This window comes from Calypte anna, chromosome 26 (assembly GCF_003957555.1).
Source record: "Calypte anna isolate BGI_N300 chromosome 26, bCalAnn1_v1.p, whole genome shotgun sequence".
Lineage (NCBI taxonomy): Eukaryota > Metazoa > Chordata > Aves > Apodiformes > Trochilidae > Calypte > Calypte anna.
Genome location: NC_044271.1, coordinates 4,233,484 through 4,254,724, shown reverse-complemented (window position 1 = coordinate 4,254,724; position 21,241 = coordinate 4,233,484). Strand labels below are relative to the sequence as shown.

Below are 21,241 nucleotides of genomic sequence, written 5' to 3'. Positions count from 1 at the left end.
CTGTTCTAAGATGGTTCTGGTGCCATTCCAGGGGAATGCAGTACAGCAGAATCTTGATTTCCACCCACTCTGTCCTCTGAATAAGCAATCTGAATACCCTTTAATGTGTTAATGTCTATTATATATATAATTATGTACATTGCTAGTTTCTATAGTAAGCATGCCACAGTGTAATTGTGTGATAAAAATCTCGGAGCTTTATGGGCAGTAGAGGTAACAAGTCTGCATGTTCTGTCACTTGTGAGAATTTTGAGGAACTAGTAAAAAAAAAAAAGCAGTGTCAATTCACTACTTTGTGAATGTGCTGCTGTAAAGGTGGATTCAGTTTGGTGGCCTTGTTCCCATCCTTCAGTCTCCTCAGGCCCCGAGGTGACGTCTCCTGCTCTGGCAAAAGGGGAGACAAGGAAGGTGTCAGATCATGGACATTGTCCCATGGAGATCTTGACATCAGAAATACAAAGCTGCCAGTGTGCTATCCCATGCCATTCTCCTCTGATGTTTTCAAATGCATGTATTTCTGCCAAATAAAACTTTGCCTTCCCTCAAGGTCATGTTTTCCTTTATACAGGAGATGCTTCCCAGAGAAACTCCTAAAGCGGAGCTATTTTAGCAGGATGGTTTTTCACTTGCTGAAGGATAACAACCTAGGATTCAAACTTTTGCAGATTTTTCTGTCAATGTATTTGTACCATTTGAATTAATTTTACAAGCCTGAAAAGTCTGGGAAGAAAAATCATCCAGAGAACTAAAATTTAGTGTTGTCTTGAGTAGGAACTGTGAATTAGCAGGGGCTGGGCAGAGGAAGTGCCATCCAGGCTCTGTCAGGAGTGAGAGACTGGATTAGGTGACTTCTGATCTCACCAGTTCTTACATCATGTTTATAATATAATTACTTCAAAAGAAAAGTTTTTGTGTTGTTGTTTGTTTTTTTTTAATTCAAACTTTGAAAACAGGGACTGGGCTTATAAGCAGGTTCAGCAGGAAAGAGCTGAAGAATAATTTTTCTCTCATGGTGCAGAACCCCACTGGAAGTGCTGTGGGGGTTTTCTGGGTGTATTGGCAAGGTGATAATGATTAATTCTGTCCTATCTAGGTCTGAACTAGAGGGAGCACTAACTATGTGACTTCTTGACTGTGCAAAGACTTTGATCTACAGTTGTGGTTTTTAAGTTAGGCAAGAGGATTAAAGGTTTGTAGTTTCAACTGGCTATTAATGGAGAAAGGGAATGAGAGCATGATGAAGTGGGAGAAATTACATTGCTTTGAAGGTACAGTAGGTGCTGGCTGACAAGAGGCTGAGAAAATAGCAGGAGACCAAACAAAAATGAAAAAACAGTCCCGTGAATAGTGATGGGTTTGGGGGAGCTTTAAGCTCCAACCCAGTTTCTTCATCTCTGCTGTGTGCTGTGTCCATTGGCTTGTAGAGACCCTGCTTTCCATGGCCAGCTTCATGTAACAAAATGTGTTTAAAGATATTACTTGTTCTTGTCTCTTGTTTCCTCAGAGATTTCTGAGACCATCAGTCATTCTGCAGCAGTGTTTCCCAGTCTCTGCAGCATTGTTTTAGTTTCCCTGGTCTGTGTTGAGAGGTTGGAATCCTTGGAAACTAGAAGTTAAATTCTTTTCAAATGTTTAATAGAAAGTTATATCTGTAAACACTAAGTGTAAGGTTCTAGAAAACATTCCGGAAACATTTAGAAAATACTTTTTTTCTGATATTTATTGTGTATCATTAGAAGTGCTGGGAGACTTGGGAAGTCTGAAGTTAATTCCTTCTGAGAAAGGAAGAAGGTGCATCTGAGGGTTTAGTGAATTTCCTTAGTGCTTGTTGATGGCCTAAGGTGTTAATCCAGAACTGTGCACTGTAACTTCTGAAGACTTGAACTGGGACAAATCTGTCCAAACTTATTTAAACACTCAGAGTCTGTTCTTACTGTACACTTTTAATCTGTCATTTCTGTGAATTTCTTCCAGACTATGAGGTTACTGGCTGTCAGGATTCAAGCCTTTTTCAGAGACAGCTGCTCTTAGTGGCTTTCCACAGTGCTTCAAGTTAAGGATGAATTTCAATCAGTGTTCTTTGAGGAGGCTGCCAAGACCTTAAGCATCTTCATGTTGCTTTTTCTTTTGTTACAGCTCTATGGCTGCAACTGTCAAATGCATTTCATCATCTCACATCATTACTGCTTGCAAAAGCCACTTTTCAGTTGTGCAGAGCAGAGATCTTGTGGCTTTTCAGTTATTTCAAAATCCAGTTTGTAGAACCTGCCCCTGAGTGAACCAATATGCATTGTTTCAGATGCTTGTGTATCAATGGAGCCTAGAATTGTTTTCCAGCAGTTCTGGAGCTGATTTTGGGCAATTCTCCCCAGGCTGTCAAAACTCTGTCCCATGCAGAGGTATTTCCAGTTGTGTGTCTGTAGCTGCCATTAAACCAACTGCTGGTTGTCACTGTCCCCATCCTGCATGCAGTGTTTTTACTCTGGCTCTAAGTTTTGTGTTAAATTGGCCAAAAAAAAAAACCAAACCCACCAACTTCTGAGGGGGAAGGTGTAGTTTTTGTTAGGCTGCTGGGAGGAAAGCTGGCTCAGTGTAGGATCAGCTGGGAGCAGGGCTCAGCTCCAGCTGCTCTCCAGCCACAGCCTCCATTGCTCTGTGCTGACTGGGACAATGGTTTCTGCCTTTGTTCTTCCCAGCTTCATGTATGGAAAGTTTATGTGGGAGGCACCAGCATGTGCACAAATGTATGGAAGTGTTCCAGTCACGTCTCGGGGTATCTTACAGAAAAGTTTCTGCTGCAGTCCACAAGAGCTTTTGAAAATAGTGCTAATGTCTTGCAGTAAGCACATATGGGACCCAGAAATGAAGGGGTTTCTTTTCTCTGACTTCCCTCATAATTCAGACAACAGTTCCTGGCAGTTCTGTGCAAAGTACTCCTCTGTTTCTTGTTTGACTTTTTGCTGTGTCTTGTGTTTATCATCTCTGTTTTCAAATTCTGTCTGTTTCTTTACTTGTTCACTGCTGTTGCAGATATCAACAGTGTGTTTAAGTTCCAGCTTTGTCTATTACAGCATATGTGCACTGGCTTCATTATCTCTACTGCCTACAAGTATTTAATGTCTAGTAAGCGTGTCTGTATGTGGTAGATTTGCCTGATGAGTTGGAGTGGGGTAGCTTGACTGCATGTTAGTATAGAGCTTGCTTACTTTTGATTAGATGTATTAAATACTTCTGCGTATTTGTTGCAAATTCTTCTCTATGTGCTGATACACCCATTTTTTGCTAATTGTAGATGCTGGTAAGTCGGGAGCAATCCTTACTGTGGTACTTGGGGTCCCCAGAAAGCTTTTCTTGTTCGGTGTTTATGTTCTGACTCCTTTCCTGTTCAAACTTGGACTATAATTTTTTTAGTGTGTTTTTAAGTGGCCCACAAGGGTTTAGATGACTGCATGCTTCATGTTTGAAATGTGGGTAGGAGCTTTTGGAGGGTGCTGGGGTTGGGTGGTATCTGCCTGTTTGTACCTAGGTGAGTGCAGCTCCAGGTTACCCAGGCACATGGATCCCCAGAATCCCATGGTGTTCCACAACCTGATGGAGCATCCTTACTGCCTCTTTAAATGGCAGCCTGGATGTGAAGTGAATCCTGGAGCATGTGTCTGGGTAATCAAGGGGGAGTTCAGCAGTACCAGAGGCAAGAAGCTTGACTAGGAACAAGATTTGTTAATTAAATATTTTCTGGAAAAAAAAAAGCTAAATGTTCTCTTGCCTGGGCCTGTGTTGTGCCAAGGAGCTGTGGAGAGGAGGGAGGGTTTATCTGTGGCTGTGCAGTGCGTCACCAGCGTGTGACAGCTTTGCAAGACTGGCAGAAGGTTTGGCCTTATGAGGTTTTGTTTTAGTGCTGTTTCTGAGCACCCTAAGCAGAAACCACAGCTGAGTTCAGACACTTTTTGGGGAGCAGTTGGGGTGGTCCTGGTTCACTGCAGCCAAGGGGCTAGGGGTGGAGAAGCTGTCTTTGTTTCTGAAATATTTCTTTTAAGAGAAATAAAAAAGCTTCATGGTTTTATGCATCCTGGCAAGTTGTATTTCCCGTGTTGCTGTTTTGTTGCCAGGGCTTTGTTGGGGGATTCACTCTCCCAGGCATCAAGGTCTGGAGCTGAACTATTTGCTCATGGTTCCCTGTGCTATCACTGCAGAGAAGGAAAGGGATTTTAGGGTGAGGTTTCTCTGACCTATTTATACACCTGCTTTAAGATAATGAGACTTGAAGGCTCACCCTCACTGCCTGTCCATGTGCTCCATTGATGACTGCTCCCTTGGCAGCCTCCACATTTAACAGGAAGAATCCCACCCTCTGCAGGTCCTGCCTGGGAGCAGGTTGTGTCCCACACTGCTGCCATTTGCTATCAGCATGCTTGTACAACAAGGTACAACCCGAATGTCTTGAGCATGAGTCAGCAGCTGCCTGAGAACCAAGGGAAGCATCATGTGAAAGAGCACCTGAGCTCTGCCTTTCCAGCCCTTCCTCCAGTTGTGGTTTGCTTAGCCTTGTCCTCATGGCAGTCTGTCCAAGGATTGAGAGTAAGACTTTGCTCAGCCTTTAATAGCAGCTAATGAGAGGGTATGGGACTTTTAGAATTTTATTAATAAAATTAACGCTGAAGGCAGTTGCACAACTGCAAAGGACTTTCTGTATTTCAGCAGAGGTACTTTAGGCCTCCACATGCTTACCAGCTGTTTTTACCTGTCTGTTGACACAGTCCCCACCAGCTCAGTGTGCAGCTGTGGGACTTCCGTCCTTGGCCAGCTCTGTTGGAGCCCACAAGCAAGGCTCAGATTTCCTGCCTCCCCTTCAGCGTGGCCCCTCTGCATGGTTTCCTGTGGCTGACATCTTCAGTCTGCAGTAAAAGAGTTAAGAGCCAGTGGTGCTTGTGCAGCTTCCCCAGAACACAGGAGGTACCATGGAGCAGGGCTCTGGGCTGGAGCACAGATTCTGGAGAAAGGGAAAAAAGTACCAAGGCATCTATGTACTGAAAACAGTGTTTCTCTCCTAGCAAAGTACCTAATTCTCTCTCTAAGAATGCATCTGGGGAGACTCAGCCAGGACACAATGCAAAACCATCAGTCTGGGGACCCAGCACCAAAGCAAGAGTCAGTCTGATGTCTGGTGCCTGGGAGCTCTGCTGATAGAATGTCCATAGCCTGCCATATACAGAATGCTCTGTATTTCTAACCAGGATCCTGAGAGTGCAGCAGTTCTACACTAATAGTTTTGGTTTTTTTCTCAAGGACTGACATGTAACAGCATCTCTGGGAACAGCTGGCTGTCTGGAAAATGTAAAACCATTTTTCTAGCCTTCATGATGAAACTCAGCCTGTTTTGCAGGTTTGTACAGGTTGCTGGTTTGCCCAGGAGAACTGGTTTGGTTTGATCTGTCACAGATTCTGCTTACTAAATCTGTTTGTTCCCAGGATCCTGCTTTCTTAAAGAGCCAAGAGGCTCAGTATATTTCCCTCCCTGCCCTGTATTGTGATCATCTAAACACAAGGTATTTTAATTAGGCCAGACTTTCTACTGATGAAATGAGTGCTTTGACTTCAGTGGAGTTTCACTTACCTGCAATTTACATGGAGTTTACATCAGGTTTTTTTAACGTGGTGCTGTTAATCTCTGGATGTGGTAGTCTAAAGTTTGGACTGTCCTGGGCAGGTTTCCCTCCAGCTTGGTCCTAGGTAATTCTGGAGAGAAGCCTGGGTAGTGTTGGCACATTTTCCTAAGCATTGCTAATTGCAGAGTCTCTGGGAGCACTTTGAGTAGTTTTTTCACCGTCCAAGGTGCAGGTATCCTCTCTCTGCTTGGAGGTGTAGGGTGTAGTCTTTCCTAAAGCTGATCCCAGTGTTCCTGTTGTCCCTTGCCAATGAAACTGTCACTTGGTGGGTGCCAGAGGAACTGGATGCTCTTACAGCTGTGTTACAGAATGAACCTGCACAGACTCCAGGCTGCCCTGGCCTGACCAAGGCCCAGCTTCTCCCTGGCAGCTTCCCTTTGTGACTTCCCATTCTTTCCCTGGAATCAACAGCTCTGTCGTGTGCCTGGAAACAGATGGGATGTGATTCCAAGTTACCAAATTTCAATCTGAATTAATGCTGATTTAATGGGGATTACTCTGCTTGAACTGGTACCCAGCCTTTGTCCAAAAAGGAGAGGTTGTCTTGGATGGCGTGGGCACAAACATAAAAAGGGGGAAAGATTAATCCCTTTTTGCAATGTCTGAGTCAGATATCTAAAACCAAGCAAGTCCACAGAGGCTTTATGAACAAGGTGCTCCAGACAGGTGCTGGCTAGTGCAGAGGAGTGGAGGGGATGCCTGCACTTGTAGGAAGGTTCCTGGTGTGGTTCCCATCCAACAAAACACAAAATAGGATTAGCTAGATGTTCCTCCAGGTTGATGGGACGTCCTGCAAACAACTGGTGTGTGCAGCAAGCTGTGCTGAGGCAGCATGTGAAGGGACACTCGGGTGTGAAGGGTTCTGGATGGATGCTCTGCTTGGAGCTTTTGTGACTCTGCACGGCTGAGGGTGGAGGAACTGCTAAGAAAAAGTCCTGACCTTGCAAAGAGCTCTGGGCTTCAGTCAGAAAGCTTGACAGCCCTCACCTTGGGCCAACCTGACCCCTTGTTTCTTGATGTCCCTGCTGGGTCACTCCCAGGACAGCAGCTGCTGTGTTTCAGGTATAACAACAAGCTGCAGCAAATGGGGAAATTCTGCTCACTGGGAACAAAAATAGCAGGCTTGAAGAAAGGCTGCCTAATAAAGGGGTTTAATTAATGACAGTCAACTGAACCATGAAGAAGGAATGTCTGGATTCTCATTCCAGCTGAGTGAAATCTGCTTTCCTTTCTGCAGTTTGTGCTTCTGTACTACTTGGGGAATTCATCACAGAATCCAGAGCCACTGCTTTTTAAGCCTGTGTTGTGCCATGTTAATCCCCTGAACATAACAAACAGTGCAGATGGTCCCAGTGTGCACAAGTACCCATTTGTGTTGATGGGGTGTTTACATTAGTGAGCAGCAAGGTGGAAAGACAAGTAAGATGCCTGATGGGGTACACAGCCCCTCCAGGGCTTGTGACTTCCCTTAAATCTCCATCTTACCCCCATGTGAGTCACCTTGCCCTCCCTCCAAGGCACCTGCTATTTATCCTTGGCTCATATCTTGATCTTCCTTGCTCTGCTCGCCTTCAGATCTTTGTAGCAAGTGCTTTTTCTCCATCATAAGTTTCTGGGTAAAGCACCTGTGCTTTTGTGTATCCGTCAGGGTCCCATAGGAGCCCTTTGTGTGTGACGTTTCCAGAGGAAATGGTTCTGCTCCTGCCAGCTCTGATGAGCAAGTCTTCAGAGAATTGGTACCAGAAAACCTGTTTGCCATCCACCAGAACCCTGCTGGTGTTTCAGGAGCCTTGAAACTCTTGGGGAAAGTCAGCCCCAAAGTCACAGAAGTTATGGTGTTGCTGGGAGTGTCCTCTGTGCCAGGGACTTGTGAGTTTTGGATGTGGTGCAGAGCAGCTCTTTGATGACTGTGCAGCTCTAGTTTTCTCTCCAAATTAGGGGATTTATCCTGGAGGTTGCCTTGGTGTAAAATGAAAGTATAAAACAGATATGCTGTATTTTACAAACCTTGTTTTTAAGATTTCTGTCTAAGCTCCATACTGCTTTTGTACCTGGAAGCTGGCTGACTTCTGTCACCTGTAGCTAAAATTCTGCCAAGGAAATGGCAGGAGCCTCTTCCTGGAGCTTGTGGAAGTTTGAGATGCTCCCGATGGCTGAGGTCTCCCCAGGACCCCAGGCCTGGCTGTCACCCTAAAGCCCAACCAGGCTGGGACCCCCGAGACCCCCGTGTCCCTGTGAGGCTGAGTCCCACAGCACAGCAGGGTCTGGGTGCTGACACCAGAGGTGGTGCTGATCCAGTGCATGGCTCTGCCCTGGTACCTTCCCAGCCTGGGCAGAGCCTCCCCGGTGCTGGGATGGGAGCAGGTTCCCCATTTTCTGTGCTAGGATTGGGGGTTGTGCCCCCCCCCCCACGGCCCTGCAGTGCCAGGGGGATGCAGCCCTCCCTTTGCGTATTTTACAAGAGCTTTTTAAATTATTTTTTACTCTGCCTTATTACAAGAATAAGGTTTATGGTTCTAACTGAGCAGTGAGCGTCCTGTACTTTATCCTCTGGGCCCGGAGCTGGTGCGGGGTTTGCCAGGGCCCAGGGATGAGTTCCCTGATTCACCCGTTCAACCCCTGCGAGCAGCGTTTCACTCCAGATTTTAGGTCAATCAAGTGAAGTTTTAATAAAATCACAAAATGCGCAGCCTGTGCTCATCTGAAAAGTTTGGGGTTTTCCTCCCGTTCTCCTCACGCGTGGAATGGAGCAGCCCCTCACGATACCCAACGGGGCTCCGGGGAACCCATTGCGGGTGCTGGGGGGAAATGTCGCCTGCGGTGTCCCCACGGCCCGCGCTGTGTGTGGGGGGGGGGCTTGGCCGTGTCTGAGCGCTATGTGCGGTAACGCGCGTGGGCGGGGGGGAGGAGGGGCCGGGCCGCGCGGCCACGCACGTGCGCTACGTGCGGCGCCTGCTGCAGCGGCGGGGCCCCTCCCCCCAGCACGAAGGGGAGGGGGCGGGTACCGCACCGAGCCCCCCCCAGCCGGCTAACGGGGAAGGGAGCTTCGCAGCGGGAGAGGGCGAAGTCACCTCGCGGTGCTCCCTCAGGGGCAGGGGGTGTGCCCGCCGCCCCGTTAATGGCGGGGATCGCGCCCCCCCCCTTGCTCCCTCAGGCCCGGCGGAGGGGACTCCCGAGCGGACAAAGGCCCCGCCATCCCCCGCCCCCCCCGGAACAAAGGGGCCGGGCCGGGCGGCCGCGCGGGGCCGGGCTGAGACAATGCGTCCGCACGGAGCTCCGGGCTCCGCCCCCCTTCGTGACGTAACGGCGCCAGAGCCAATGGCAGGGGGCGGAGAGGCTCTTTAAAAAAAGAAGCGCCGGCCAGCGATTGCTGTCAGCTGTGGCGGATCCCTCCGCGCATGTAAACAGAACGCGGCGCCCCCCCGGGCCCTTGGCCGCTGCCCCGCACCTCAGTGGCTGCGTGGCCCCCGTGAGCACCAGAGAGCGCCCCTGGAGCAGGGGGGAATTGTGCCGGCGAGAGGAGCGACTCGGGGCGGCGGGTGCAGAGTTCCAGAACGCAGCGTGGGGCCTCCTTGAACCAGCGGTGCTGGGCAAAGCGGCCACCAGAGGGGCCGGGCGGGCCCGAGGCCGGGGCGAGTGGCTGCGCACAAAGGAGCCCGTGTTTGCGGGGCCGAGAGAGGGGGACTCCGGGCCGGGCCTGGCCAGGCGGCGGAGCCTCAGTGAGCGGAGCCTCCGAGGCCTCGGGCAGCACCGGACCCTCAGCGCTGAGCCCCGGGAACGGCCCGAGCGGCTCCGCGCTGACCGGAGGGTGCTCCGGTCCTCGCTCAGGGAAATCGTAACCGGCTCTTTCCCAGCAGCGAGCAGAAGTCAGAGCCCTGCCCGCCCCGGCCTCCCCGCGGGGTCCGGCCCCGGTGCCCCCTCACAAAGGCGCGTGACGGGGCGGGGCTGCCGCCCCCTCCCCCCGCCCAGGCTGGGCTGGACTCTTTTTCTCTCGCGCTCCAGCTCTTTGCCCCCCCCAGCCCTCTCGCCCCCCCTCCCGGCGGAGGCGCACGTTCCGTTCGGCGGAGCGCGGCGTCCCAGCGGCTGTTGGAGGATTGTTCGGAGCGGCCCCGGCCCGGGCCATGGCCGAGTTCCTGCCTCCGCCTGAGTGCCCCGTCTTCGAGCCCAGCTGGGAGGAGTTCGCCGACCCCTTCGCCTTCATCCACAAGATCCGGCCCATCGCCGAGCAGACCGGCATCTGCAAGGTGCGGCCGCCGCCGGTGAGTGCCCGCATGGCGCCGCCGGGGAACGGCCTTTGTGTGGCGGCCCGGCCCGGCCCGCACCGGCGACCACCCTCTCCTTTTCCCCTCTCTTTCCCTCCCGTCACTACGGAGTCCGCTCCGCTCCCCTGGGCAGCGCAGTTGACCCCCGGGCAGGTGGGGCCGCCCCCTCCGCCGCCCTGAAGTTTCATCGCCTCCGGGCCGGGGGAGCGGGGCCGGAGCCCGTCCGGCCGCTCGCCCCATCCCCGCAAAGTCTCTTCCGAAGTGTCGGATTTGCTTGGAAGGAAAGTGGCAGAAGCGGCCGGGGGCTGCGAGCGGGGCAAAGGTTGGACCGGGCCGGGCCGAACCGCTCTCCCCTCCCGGGCCTGGCTCTCCCGCCGCTCGGCCCCCGAAAGTTTGAACTTGGCCGGAGCCCCGCGGCCGGAGCGGCTGTTGGGGACGAGCGGCCCCGCACCGGGACCCGCAGGAGGCAGCTGCCGGGGTGCTGCCCTCCATGTTGGCATTGTGGTGCTGAAGGGTTGCGGGACCCTCCGCACCCCACCGGCCCCGCGGAGCCTCCCCCCGGCCTGGGCCCCCTCTGCTGGGTTTTGATAGAGGTAACTGTGCCCTCAAGTTGAACACCACCAAACTCCTCAGCCATGACTTGGGCTGGTGGCTTTGCGAGCTGAATCCTAGGCAGACATGGCCACCATTTTAGAATGCAATACACAGTGGGAAGAGTAATAAGTCTTCGTCTTCATCATCATCATCATCTCGAGCGATGGTGTAGTAAGCTCGGAATGGGAACTTGAATTCGGATTTCCTTTTGTTGGTCGACAGAGTTTATTGAGAAATTCAGCAAAGGTCTTAGAACCACAGTTTGTGTAGTTATAATAGTTTGTTTAAAGGGATCCAACTGCATTGGTGAGGAGAAGGGCTTCTCGAGTAAAAATCTAATGAATAAGCATGTATGAATCACCTTTATTTTTGAGTGAATTGCTCTTTCTGTAAGTGGAGGGTGGCGCAAGGCTGGGGTGGTGCAGCTGGCTTGAGGTAGTTACATGACGGCAACAACGAGAATGCTGAACAGCAAGAGAGAGCCTTAAATCTCATCCAGCAAAAGGTGAAATTCACAAAACATTTTGCAGACTTAAGTTTTGTGAGTGAGACTTGGAGTTCAAAGAAACAATGTTCAGAAACACATGCTCCTCACTTTCATGTTTTGATCATGGCCAGGACTCCTGTGGGTAACCATCCTTTCCCTTCCAAATTAAAATAGAAGTAACTTGCTGTGTTTCTGCCTGTGATGGTAGAAGGAGATTGTAGCAGATTTAAAAATGTGAATCTTATTGGAAGGTCTTTTTGCTCTCTGGAGGCAGAGTCCTGGTTTGCAGTGGTACAAATGCACACAGAATGATCTTGAATGTAGGTAGACTATGCCAAAGTCCCTTCTTACGCAGCACAGCCAAACGCTGACATAGTTAAGGGGGTAAGATGGTTTTCGTTATACAGTCAACATCAAACTTGTGTAATATTTTTGAGTTCTTTGGGTTGTATTATTGTCAACGATGCTTAAGCAACTGTGAACACAATATTTCTGAAGGATTTTTCTTTCATGATTTGTTTTAAAAAAACCCTCATCTGTTTCTTGGCTGCTTGTGTAAAAAAGCTAAAACCCTGTCATAAAGGCTTCTTGTAACCTCTATTATCTGTCAGAGACTCCTAAATTAATAGCTCTCCTAAGAAATTAATTACTTACTACAACTGCATTTTCAGTATACTCTCATCCTCAGTATAGAGCTAATATCTGTCATGTTTATGATCAAATGTTTCACTGAACGTATTTAGAAGTAGGATGAAAATAGTTGGAGCTGCTGAGGGCTGAACACCTCATGGTTTCACGAGGCCTGGCTTTCATGAGAGCTCAGCTACCCTGGCTCTTATCTGCCCTAGATAATTACTTGGATGACTTGAGCAAGTGCAGTTGTTGGTTCACCAGCCTGCAGCATAGAGGGAGCCCTTCCAAACCCTTCCAGCCCGACCAGAAAAAGCCTTAGAAGTTGACGTAGTTCCTGGCCTTCCTCCTGAAGACAGGAGACATTATGAATATTCCTTTAATTGTTCTTGTCCGTAACCAAATGGCTCCAATACTGTGAGCTAGAAAGCAGACCAAGCTCTTCACAAAATTATGTCTGATCTAAGCAGATGCATTATTTAGGGATAGCCAGGGTTGTAAATCTTAATGCATCCAAATGAATCTTTTGCCTGCCTTCTTAGTCTGGTTACATGCTGGTAAGCAGGTAAGCTGGTGCTGGTAAGCACCACAAACTGTCAGGATCTGTGCCAAAAAAAGGAATTACAATGCAAGGCCAGCATTCAGATTTTTTTTTTTTTTTTTTTTAGCTTTAACTCTACTGGATAATTATCAGCAGATTAATCTGTGCTTTTGTATCTGAACTGCAATATGGAATAATGTTGTGTGAGACTGCTGGTTGGTGCCCAGCAGCAGCTTCACAATATGATTCATGAAGGAGCCCTTCCTCCTGAGCTAGCTTTGATGTCCTGGCACCAGACCCTGATGAGGAGAGCTCCCTCTTCTGTGAAGGACCACGGTCATCTTTTTCTGTGGTACCTCTCTGCTGGCATTACCCGGGCACCAGGTGGGCCCGGGCATCATGTGGTAGGTTTGGAGAAGAGTGAATTGTTTTGTGAGGGGTGTATCGAGGCATCTGGGAGGCAGAGAGCAGATTTTGGGTGGTTTTTTGAGTGGTCACAAGAACAAACAGGAATATAACAGGAGGTAAAATTCCTTCATAGCATTTCCAGTTGTGCAATCAAAAGAAGCTTTCTTCTCTTCTTTCCAGTTCAGTTTGAGCCAGTCATCACTGATGACTTTGTTTTGCTCTTAATTGGGTGATTCTGGGATCCTGCAGTGATGGTTTTGTAGAGGATGCAACAATCACCATATTCACTGGCACTGTTTTGTATGGAACAGCAAAGTGGAGGCTTTTTGTCAGCAGACATAAGCACAAATAGTCACGTCGGCATCAAAGTGTTCAGATGAGATATGGGGCTTTGCCAGCAGTGGTTTGGGTGCTAGGTGAAGTAGAGATGGTTTTGACTTGCTGAACTGGGGCTGGATGCAGAAAAGTGGTTGGGTTTGTGACTTGTCTGCAGTCCATTTCATGCTGTGTTGTAGTTAGGATTTTCTGAACTGAAGGGTATGTCTCTAACAGGCCTTCAGAACCTCAAGCCAAGGGTATCTGATTTTCATTAAAAGTCTAGAATAACAAAAGAAAATATTCTACATAGATGGGCAGTTTATGGCAGGTAGCTCATTTTTGTAGAGATCCTGGTTGCCTTATAAACAGTGGATGTTATGAAACTATTGAGTAGCACTCGATGTGAGGTTTTACATTTAGGAACAAAGGAACACAGGTCAGCCTTAGAGGAGGGAGGATCATAGAAAAATAACTGGATCCTTGTGGAAACCAGTGTAATGGCAGAATGGATGTTTGGCTAAACCAGCAAATGCAGCTCTTGAGGTTCACAGTGAAAACCGGGATGATTTTACCTCTGTGGCAGTATGCGGATAGAAAAAAATGCATTCAGAATACTGCACTCATTTGAGAATTTAAAAAAGATCTGACAACTAGAGAGGGCATAAGAGGTGTCAAAGTTCTGCACATGAATAAATTTTGAAGAATTTAACCTTAACAAAGGCTGAGTACTGAAATCTAAAGGCTCAGGGCTTCTGAGAACTGAAGCTGCTGCTCCAGGAACAGATTTTCAGGAGCACTGTTGATTGGAACAGTGGCTGTTCAAGCTGCACATTCTCCTGCTTCCACAATTTAATTTCATTTTTAGGGAGAAAAAGAGAACACAAAAGAAGCAAAAAAAAAAACCCCTCTCATTAAACTACAGGCTCCAAATTAACGTTTGGAATAAAATTGTTGAGGGTTCTGTGAGTCTCCCAGTGCCAGAGCTGTAAAACAGCCCTGCTAACCAAGGAATTAATGCAGAGAATTGGTATTCTGTGCCCTGAACAGAAAGTAGAATGTGGTGATCCCTCTGATTTGATAACATGTGGGGGATCAGTCAGTTGATTTTATCAGAAACAAAGCAGAGAACTCAATTGCAATACACAAGTGAGCTTCCTAAGGGGAACATCATTGGTTCTGTGCCATTGGTGGGAGGGGTTGCCCCTTTCTGGCACTTCAGGAACAAGAATGGGCATTTTTGTTGGGATGAGATGTTTTAGTGCTGAGGTTCCTGTTACTGTGAAGAAAAATAGATCTGTCACCAAAGCTCCATAGGAAATTTTGACTTGAAATTAAGAATTTTCTGTCTTTGATACAGGGGTTGTACAATTAAAATTAGCATAGGGTGTTTACTGGCCTCTTCTGATCTTTAATTATCAGGAGAATATGAAAAGGAGTGTTAACTGCTGCTGTCACCAGTGGTACCTGTTCTGCATTTCAAAAGCACTGGGTAAGCATTGGAGTGTGCCCCAGTGGTGAGGATGGTGGTGAGAATCCTCTCCTTGGCTCAGCCTCTTCCAGTGAGGGGTTCTGAACACTCTGCTTAGCTCACTGAAAATTTAGGATGAAACAATTAAGTCTGGAACTCTCTATACAGGGCAATAATAGTGGCACATTTGAGGGGATGTCATGATTTTTTGTTTAACTTGAGATAAATGGTGCCAGTTAGCTAAAAGCTGAAATTGGAGTGTCAGACAAAACAGAACTCCTTTACCCAGCATTGAACCTAAAGCTGTGGGTGACTGGAGCTAATTTATGCACCAGTATCCTTTAGGTTGTGCTCGCTCTCTGAAAACCAAATGACTGGGCTATAGCTGGGTAGTACTGGGGGAAATGTTGTGAATGTGTTTGGAACACCAGGCTGAGTGTTTTGAAAAAGCCAGGAAGAACTAGGTTTGAAAGCTGCCAGTTACAGCTCCAAGGGGTGCACAGGCTGTCTCCAAATGGCTGTTATGGGAGAGCTCCAGAGACAATTGCTGCCTCTTCTGCTGGCTGTTGGACATCTGTGGGAAGGCACTGCAGGACCAGACCAGAGGCCTGTCTGATGGGCTGTGGCTTGACTGAAGGTGGCAGTAACTTTTGGGAGCTGGTGCCCTTGGACACTGACATCTTGGTCTGCTTCGAGGTGTAGGTCAGTGGTGCCCCGTGGATCTCCAGCTGTTTGTGCAGTGCTGCTGGTGCAGGGTTTGTTCTTGCCTGGTGCTGCCTAGACCTGTTTGCAGAGGGAACACTGGTATCTGCCATATCTAAACCTGCTGCCTGGTTTGTGTGGATGTTCAAACCCTGTGTATAGCTACCAACCTCTGCCTTTGGGTTCCAAGGAGCAGGTGGCTCTGACACTTGGGAATCATCTATCTTCTACCTGAGCTTTTTTTATCTCTCTCCAAAATTTAGAGCTGGCACAGAAGCCCTAGGTTCAGGAGTGGTGATTCCTATTGCAAGCTGATCTTTGTTTGTGGTTCTCAGATGGGAAAGATTTGAGGTTGTATTTTCGTCCTTTGCTAGTCTGCAGTACATAGCACAGCCCATTTTTGTCTCAAAATGAGGAATGCTACATCAAACTTATTATTGAAGAGTTCCATGCATAAGGTATGTTCCTTATGTGTGTGCCCCTTTTGAGCAAGGAGGAATTGGTTTTGATGTTAAAATGACCAAGCCAGGACCATATCACCACAAATTGGGTTAGCTGGTCATTTAAAAAGAAAAAAAAGTCATCCTTTTAACAAGGTCAGAGGGGGGGTTAGTTCCTCTTCAGCTTTGAGGATGATCTGCTGGCACTGCTGGGGGAAGAAAGGGTGGTGCACATCAGTTTTGCATAGATTTTGCCATCTTGAGTTTCTTTTGAATGTGTTTTTAATGTAGTCTTAAAACCATGAGACTAAAAGGGACCTCCTGAGTCTGGAGGCAGCAATCAGGTAACACCTTTGGGAAGGCAAAATCAGAGGTTTGGGAACAAAGGATGTAGGTCAGGCTCATGGGGTGGGCATCCTGGGAAGCAGAGAATCGCTATGGTTAACTGGATGAATATGTGTTTCTCTGGCAAGAATTGCTAAGATACTCTTCTGGGTTTCACTAAGAGATGCTGTTGAGCAAAATAATTGAAGTGATGTCTTTTTTTGTGCATGTGTCTGTCATTGGAAAGATTGCAAATAAAATAGTATTTATGGTTTTCAAAAGATGTTGAAAAAATAGGAGAGGTTTCATTTAAAAAGCCTGAGTGCAGAACTGAAAAGCTCGTCCTGGAAAGAAAAGCAAAAAAATATTTGTTTATTGAAAAATGCTTGAAACATTGCTTTTGGGAAGCATTCATTAATAGCTTCTTGGCCGGTAAACAAACAAGATTACTTGGTTAAAAATGAGGATAAGGGAAGAAAACCTTAAAGCTAACTAACTTGAATAATAGCTTAGCAGTGACAGTGGTAATTTCTTGTTTACTTGAATTTAAGGGAGTGGTTAAAGTTTCATTAGGTGAGTTTGTATGAGATGCAGGTTTTACCAGCTGAAGTTGGATGAAGTTGCATTTCTGTAACAAATATGGAAGGAGGAATATGGAAATAGTAGAGAAGTAGTTCTGACTTTTTGTAGTTTGCGTTTCTATTTAAAATAGCATTGTGATTTGTAGAGTATGCCTTCTGCTCTGCTGGGCTTCTCTGTAAACGTTGTAGAAAAGTTTGAAATTTTGTCAGCCTCATTTTTTTTGCATTCAGATTTGTTCTGCTGGGTGTGGTTAGCAAATGCACATGAACAAGGCAGATGGCTGTGCCTGTCTCTGTTGGAGGCTTCTGACACTCCTGTATGGACATAAAAAGCAAAAAAGTTCCAGATGAAGAGTCTGGGCAGTGTAAACTCCTGGGTTGTTTCGGTTTTAGTGTTTTGGTTTTGTGGTTTTTGTTTTTTATGGCATTAATGTTTAGCGTGGTTGTTGAAAATTGATTTTTTTTTTTTTAATTTTTAAGCTGCTTTAAAAGAGAAAAAATCCAAGCAGCTGCTTTTGAGGGCCTTGCAAGTGTGGGTTGGAAATGGCCGGTCTCGGATTTCCCAGGCACAAACTCAGGGAAAGTGGGTCTGCAGGACTGGTTTGTGTGTCCCTTCTCTTCCCACATCAGCAGCTTTGCAAATTGGCCTGGAATGGCAAAGCTCCCTCTCGTGGTGCTGCTGCACTTCCAAGGTGTAGAAAGCGTTGCTTTAAAAAGACCTAATACTTAATACTCCTTTTAACAGACATTGCATGGATTGGAACAAGTTGTGCTTTAAAATGTATGCAAGTTTTTTGTTGAGAAAGCATCTTGTTCAGGAATTGAGGAACTTGCCATACCCTGGAATATAAGACAATGTTATTCTCATTGGTTAGCTCAACTTGGAGTAGTTTATACGCCTCAAAATCAACTGTTTGAGACCTCAAAATGTGTCAGTGATACTTGGGGTGGCCTCTTTACTACTGTTTACTACATTTCTCCAAATGGTGAATGGCTTTGTAACTGTGACTAATGTCATATGAAACTGTTTGTGATATATGGGATGTGCAGGGGTGTTTCTTAAGTCAGAAGACTTACAAAAAGCTAGTGTGATTTATTATACAATGTGTGATGCATTTCTCTCAGCTCTACCTGCTTAAAGATGTCAAAAGCCTGAACAAAGCAGGTGTTGCCTGTCCTGAAGGCACTTTACCATATCTCAACAGAAGTCCTTACTAAAAGTTGCACCTTTAAGGCTGTCAAATTTTTGTTTCTAGTTGATGAGCTGTCAGCTGGAAGTCCTGTACTGAACAGATGAAGTTTCCAAAAGGTTCTCTTTGCAAAACAGCTGCTGTACCATCCAAGTGTTTTGCTGTTTAGTGTTCATTTGTATCATTAAATTAAAAAGCTGCAAGGTGTAGAAAGAGGCTCTCAGGGAAGCTTATGTTGTTTGAATTAGTCCTTTTTTTTCTGTGAGTTAACTCTTGCTTTGCCTAGAGCAAGAGTTTATGGCCAAAAAGGACAGAACTTCCTAAAATGTAGGCCAGTCAGTAATAAACAGGAGATGTATGGAGTTAATCAGCTAATTGTGGAGCAGTTCTGGGATGCTGTACTGGGAATGAGGTATTTCTGTGAGATAATGTATGTAAACTTCCATATACTGTGACAAGTGGAGCAATGAAGCTGCTGCTCTCATCTGTCCCCATTTGTCACAGATGATTTGTTAGAGACCAGAACATTGAAGTAGAATGTCAAATGTTGCCTTCATCAGGTTTGCTATTCTCATAGCATTTGGTGTTCTTGGCAAACAAAAAAGTAGGGTTAATTTTCTTTATTTGTTTAAGGACATCATGCCACTGGACAGCAGTCTAAGTCCTGTGGTTAAAAGAACAAAAATGATTGAGTATCATGTCCCTCTGGTTGAGGCTCAAGTTTGCCAAGTTTTGATGTGCTGAAACTGCCTTGTGGGACCAGAACACATTAGAGGTCTGGATCAGTTAATTAGTTAATATTAGTTAACCTAATAACTTTAATAATTATTAATATTAGTTAATACATAGTTAATTAGCTTGATAAACTCTATGGATTGGAGTCTCTTTGCTCCTCAGGTTTTCTACACTCTTGGTGACTCTTGCATCCATTCTCTTTACTTTGCTCTAGTAACAGGATGGAGTTGTCACAATATAGAATTGAGCTTTGGTGTTTGTATGCAGGATAATTTCTCTGCAAATCCTTTGTGGTTGCTTTTGACACCACTTTTCATGTTAAGTATGTCTGCTAAAATAAATACTCTGCTTGTGATGCTGATCCTCAGTTGACTTAGTCTGCAGGAGTTAGGGAAATGTTCTTTCTCTTGGTAGAAAGCTTTTGTCTTACTCCACTAGCAGTAGCTCTCATGCACGTTATCTTTGTGCTGTAATTAGTGATAATAAGATAGATTTGTATGAAATAAATTACTGTCAAGTTTAACACAAATCTAATTTGGTTTAGTGAAGTTGTGTATTGCCAAACCAGCTACATGTGATAGATGTCAGAGATCTAAAAGATAAAATTGCTTTATAGTTATATTTATAAATAACACTACCAATTGCAGGTATTTTGTCAAAGCAATAACAGCCTTTTTTAGTTGGTCATATTCCAGCTGTTCCTGAATATTTGCAGGCAAGAAATTCAAAGAAGCAGCTTTCATTTCTGTTTGCAGTGCAGATGCTGTTTGATGAGCCCAGCCCTAACTGAGCACTAACCATCTCTGGTATCAGATGTTTCTTTTGTGGATCAAAGCAGGTTGCACTTGGGATCATGCTTTGTGAAACTTCACTGTGTTCTGTTTTGTTTGGGAACAATACTGAATTTAAGATAAGTGATGTCCTGTCTCAAGAGTTGTAACTGAGTTTCTGTTCCTCCCATGGAAAGCCCTGGGGGGGTTTCTCCCGCATGCGGCAGCACTCCCGGGAACTTCTCAATAACCAAGCAGGAAGAGCCCTTGGATTGTATGGTTCCCACCTGGGAATGGCCCTGGGAAGGTGAGGGCTGTCCTGGGGCCAGGTGAATGGTCTGTGCAGCACAGGTAGAAGGTGGATGGACCTGGGGTGCATCAGGAGACTTATCTTTGAGGACAGGTCCTTAGTTACAAACTAATGTGTTTTGTGGCTTCATTATCTGTCTATTTGAAAAGCACACTTGAAATATTTTCAGGGGTTGACAATGAAGCACCCCAGCTTATTATCAGCAGTAGTGTGGCCAGCAGGATGAGTGCTTGGCACTGGTGAGGCTGCACCTCAAACCCTGGGGTCAGTTTTCGGGAGCTCTCAGAGGGCTGGAGCGTGTCCAGAGAAGGGCAATGGAGCTGGGGAAGGGTTTGGAGCTCAGCTCTGCCCAGGAGCAGCTGAGGGAGCTGGGGTGTTGATCCTGGAGCAGAGGAGGCTGAGGGGAGACCTTGTGGCTCCCTGCAACCCCCTGAGAGGAGGTTGGAGCTGGGGGGGGGGTCGGGCTCTGCTCCCAAGGAACAAGGGATGGGACAAGAGGAACTTTTGGCACAACTCAAGTTGTGCCAGGGGAGGTTTAGGCTGGAGCTGGGGAAGAATTTCTGCCTGGAAAGGGTTGTCAGGGCCTGGCCCAGGCTGCCCAGGGCAGGGCTGGAGTCCCCATCATCCCTGGAGGGGCTTCAGAGCCCTGGAGATGTGGGGATGAGAGACATGGGTTAATGTTGGCTTCTGTCATGTGGAAGAGAAAGAGTTTTTAACAGTAATAATTCATTGCTTGTCTCTTCTCAGAAAGTTCTTTTTCTAAATGCAGCAGAAGTTATCAAAAGGGTCTTGAGAAAAGACTGGTGGTATCTGTATGGAGTTTTTTTTTCTGTATATGAGGAGAGGGGAAAAATTAGAAATTACACTTTCAGAGGGAAAGGCCAGACACACAACTGAGGCTGCAACACTGTAGAGAAAGAGATGGAAGGAGCAGCAAAGCTCCCTGCAGCTGAAGTGCTGAGGATGCCAGGGCTGATGGTCAGATGCAGCTCAGACCTGCTGGGAGCTTGTGCTGTGTGGATCAGAGCTGAGAAGGATCTGGAAACCAGAGAGACCATTTCCATGCTTGGGGCTCACCTGGCTTTTGACTGTCGTACAGAGAAGCTTTCTTCATTTCCCTGGTGTTTTGATGAAGCTCTTTTTTTCTTTTTTTTTCCAGGACTGGCAGCCACCATTTGCATGTGATGTGGATAAGCTTCACTTTACACCGAGGATCCAGAGGCTCAATGAACTAGAGGTAGACTGTTAAGCTGAGCACTGCTTCAGCTCCAGAATGTTAAAATAATTTTTCAAAAGGTTGTGTTTTCCTGTAGCTTGACCCAGAGTTGTGTTTGACTTGAGCTAGCAGCACTCAGGACCTCTGAACATTAGTTTTCAATTAGCACAGAAACTAATCTGTTTCAGAATCTTGTTAAAAACATGCCAAGCATAAAAAGTAGAGTTAATGCTCATTAGAGGAACATAATTCAGGCCTTTTCCACACAGAGGTTCTTATAAATGGTTAAATTTACATTCTCAAGTGCTATAGATGTGTTTGTGTTCTGCACATATACAGCATCTTTTAAAAGTGGAAGAGATGAAACATTTACAGAGTGCTTTAAAAATAACAAGCCATTTGGAAGAAACAATTACAAAATCTGGATTCAGTTGATGGAAATTTGCTGTTCATAAGCACTTTCATTCACTGCTTTGAATTCAGACTAGAAGAAGGGAGTGGTGAGGAGTCCTGGTTAGCTCACTGCTGGTATGAATAGGAGTGCTTTGCCTGTCTGATTTTTCTCCTGGTATTTGCTCTCTAAAGTCCTGCTGCAGTTG

The 21,241-nt window shown here is 46.6% G+C and overlaps 1 protein-coding gene across 1 annotated transcript in view; it reads left to right on the top strand.

Moving 5' to 3' along the window:
* Positions 1–9,351: 9,351 nt before the first annotated feature.
* Positions 9,352–21,241, top strand: part of KDM5B (lysine demethylase 5B) — a 41,786-nt gene continuing 29,896 nt past the window's right edge. The window contains 2 exon segments of the mRNA XM_030465453.1: positions 9,352–9,925; positions 20,586–20,663. Of these exon segments, the coding sequence (XP_030321313.1) occupies positions 9,788–9,925; positions 20,586–20,663 (216 nt within the window). The 5' untranslated portion in view covers positions 9,352–9,787.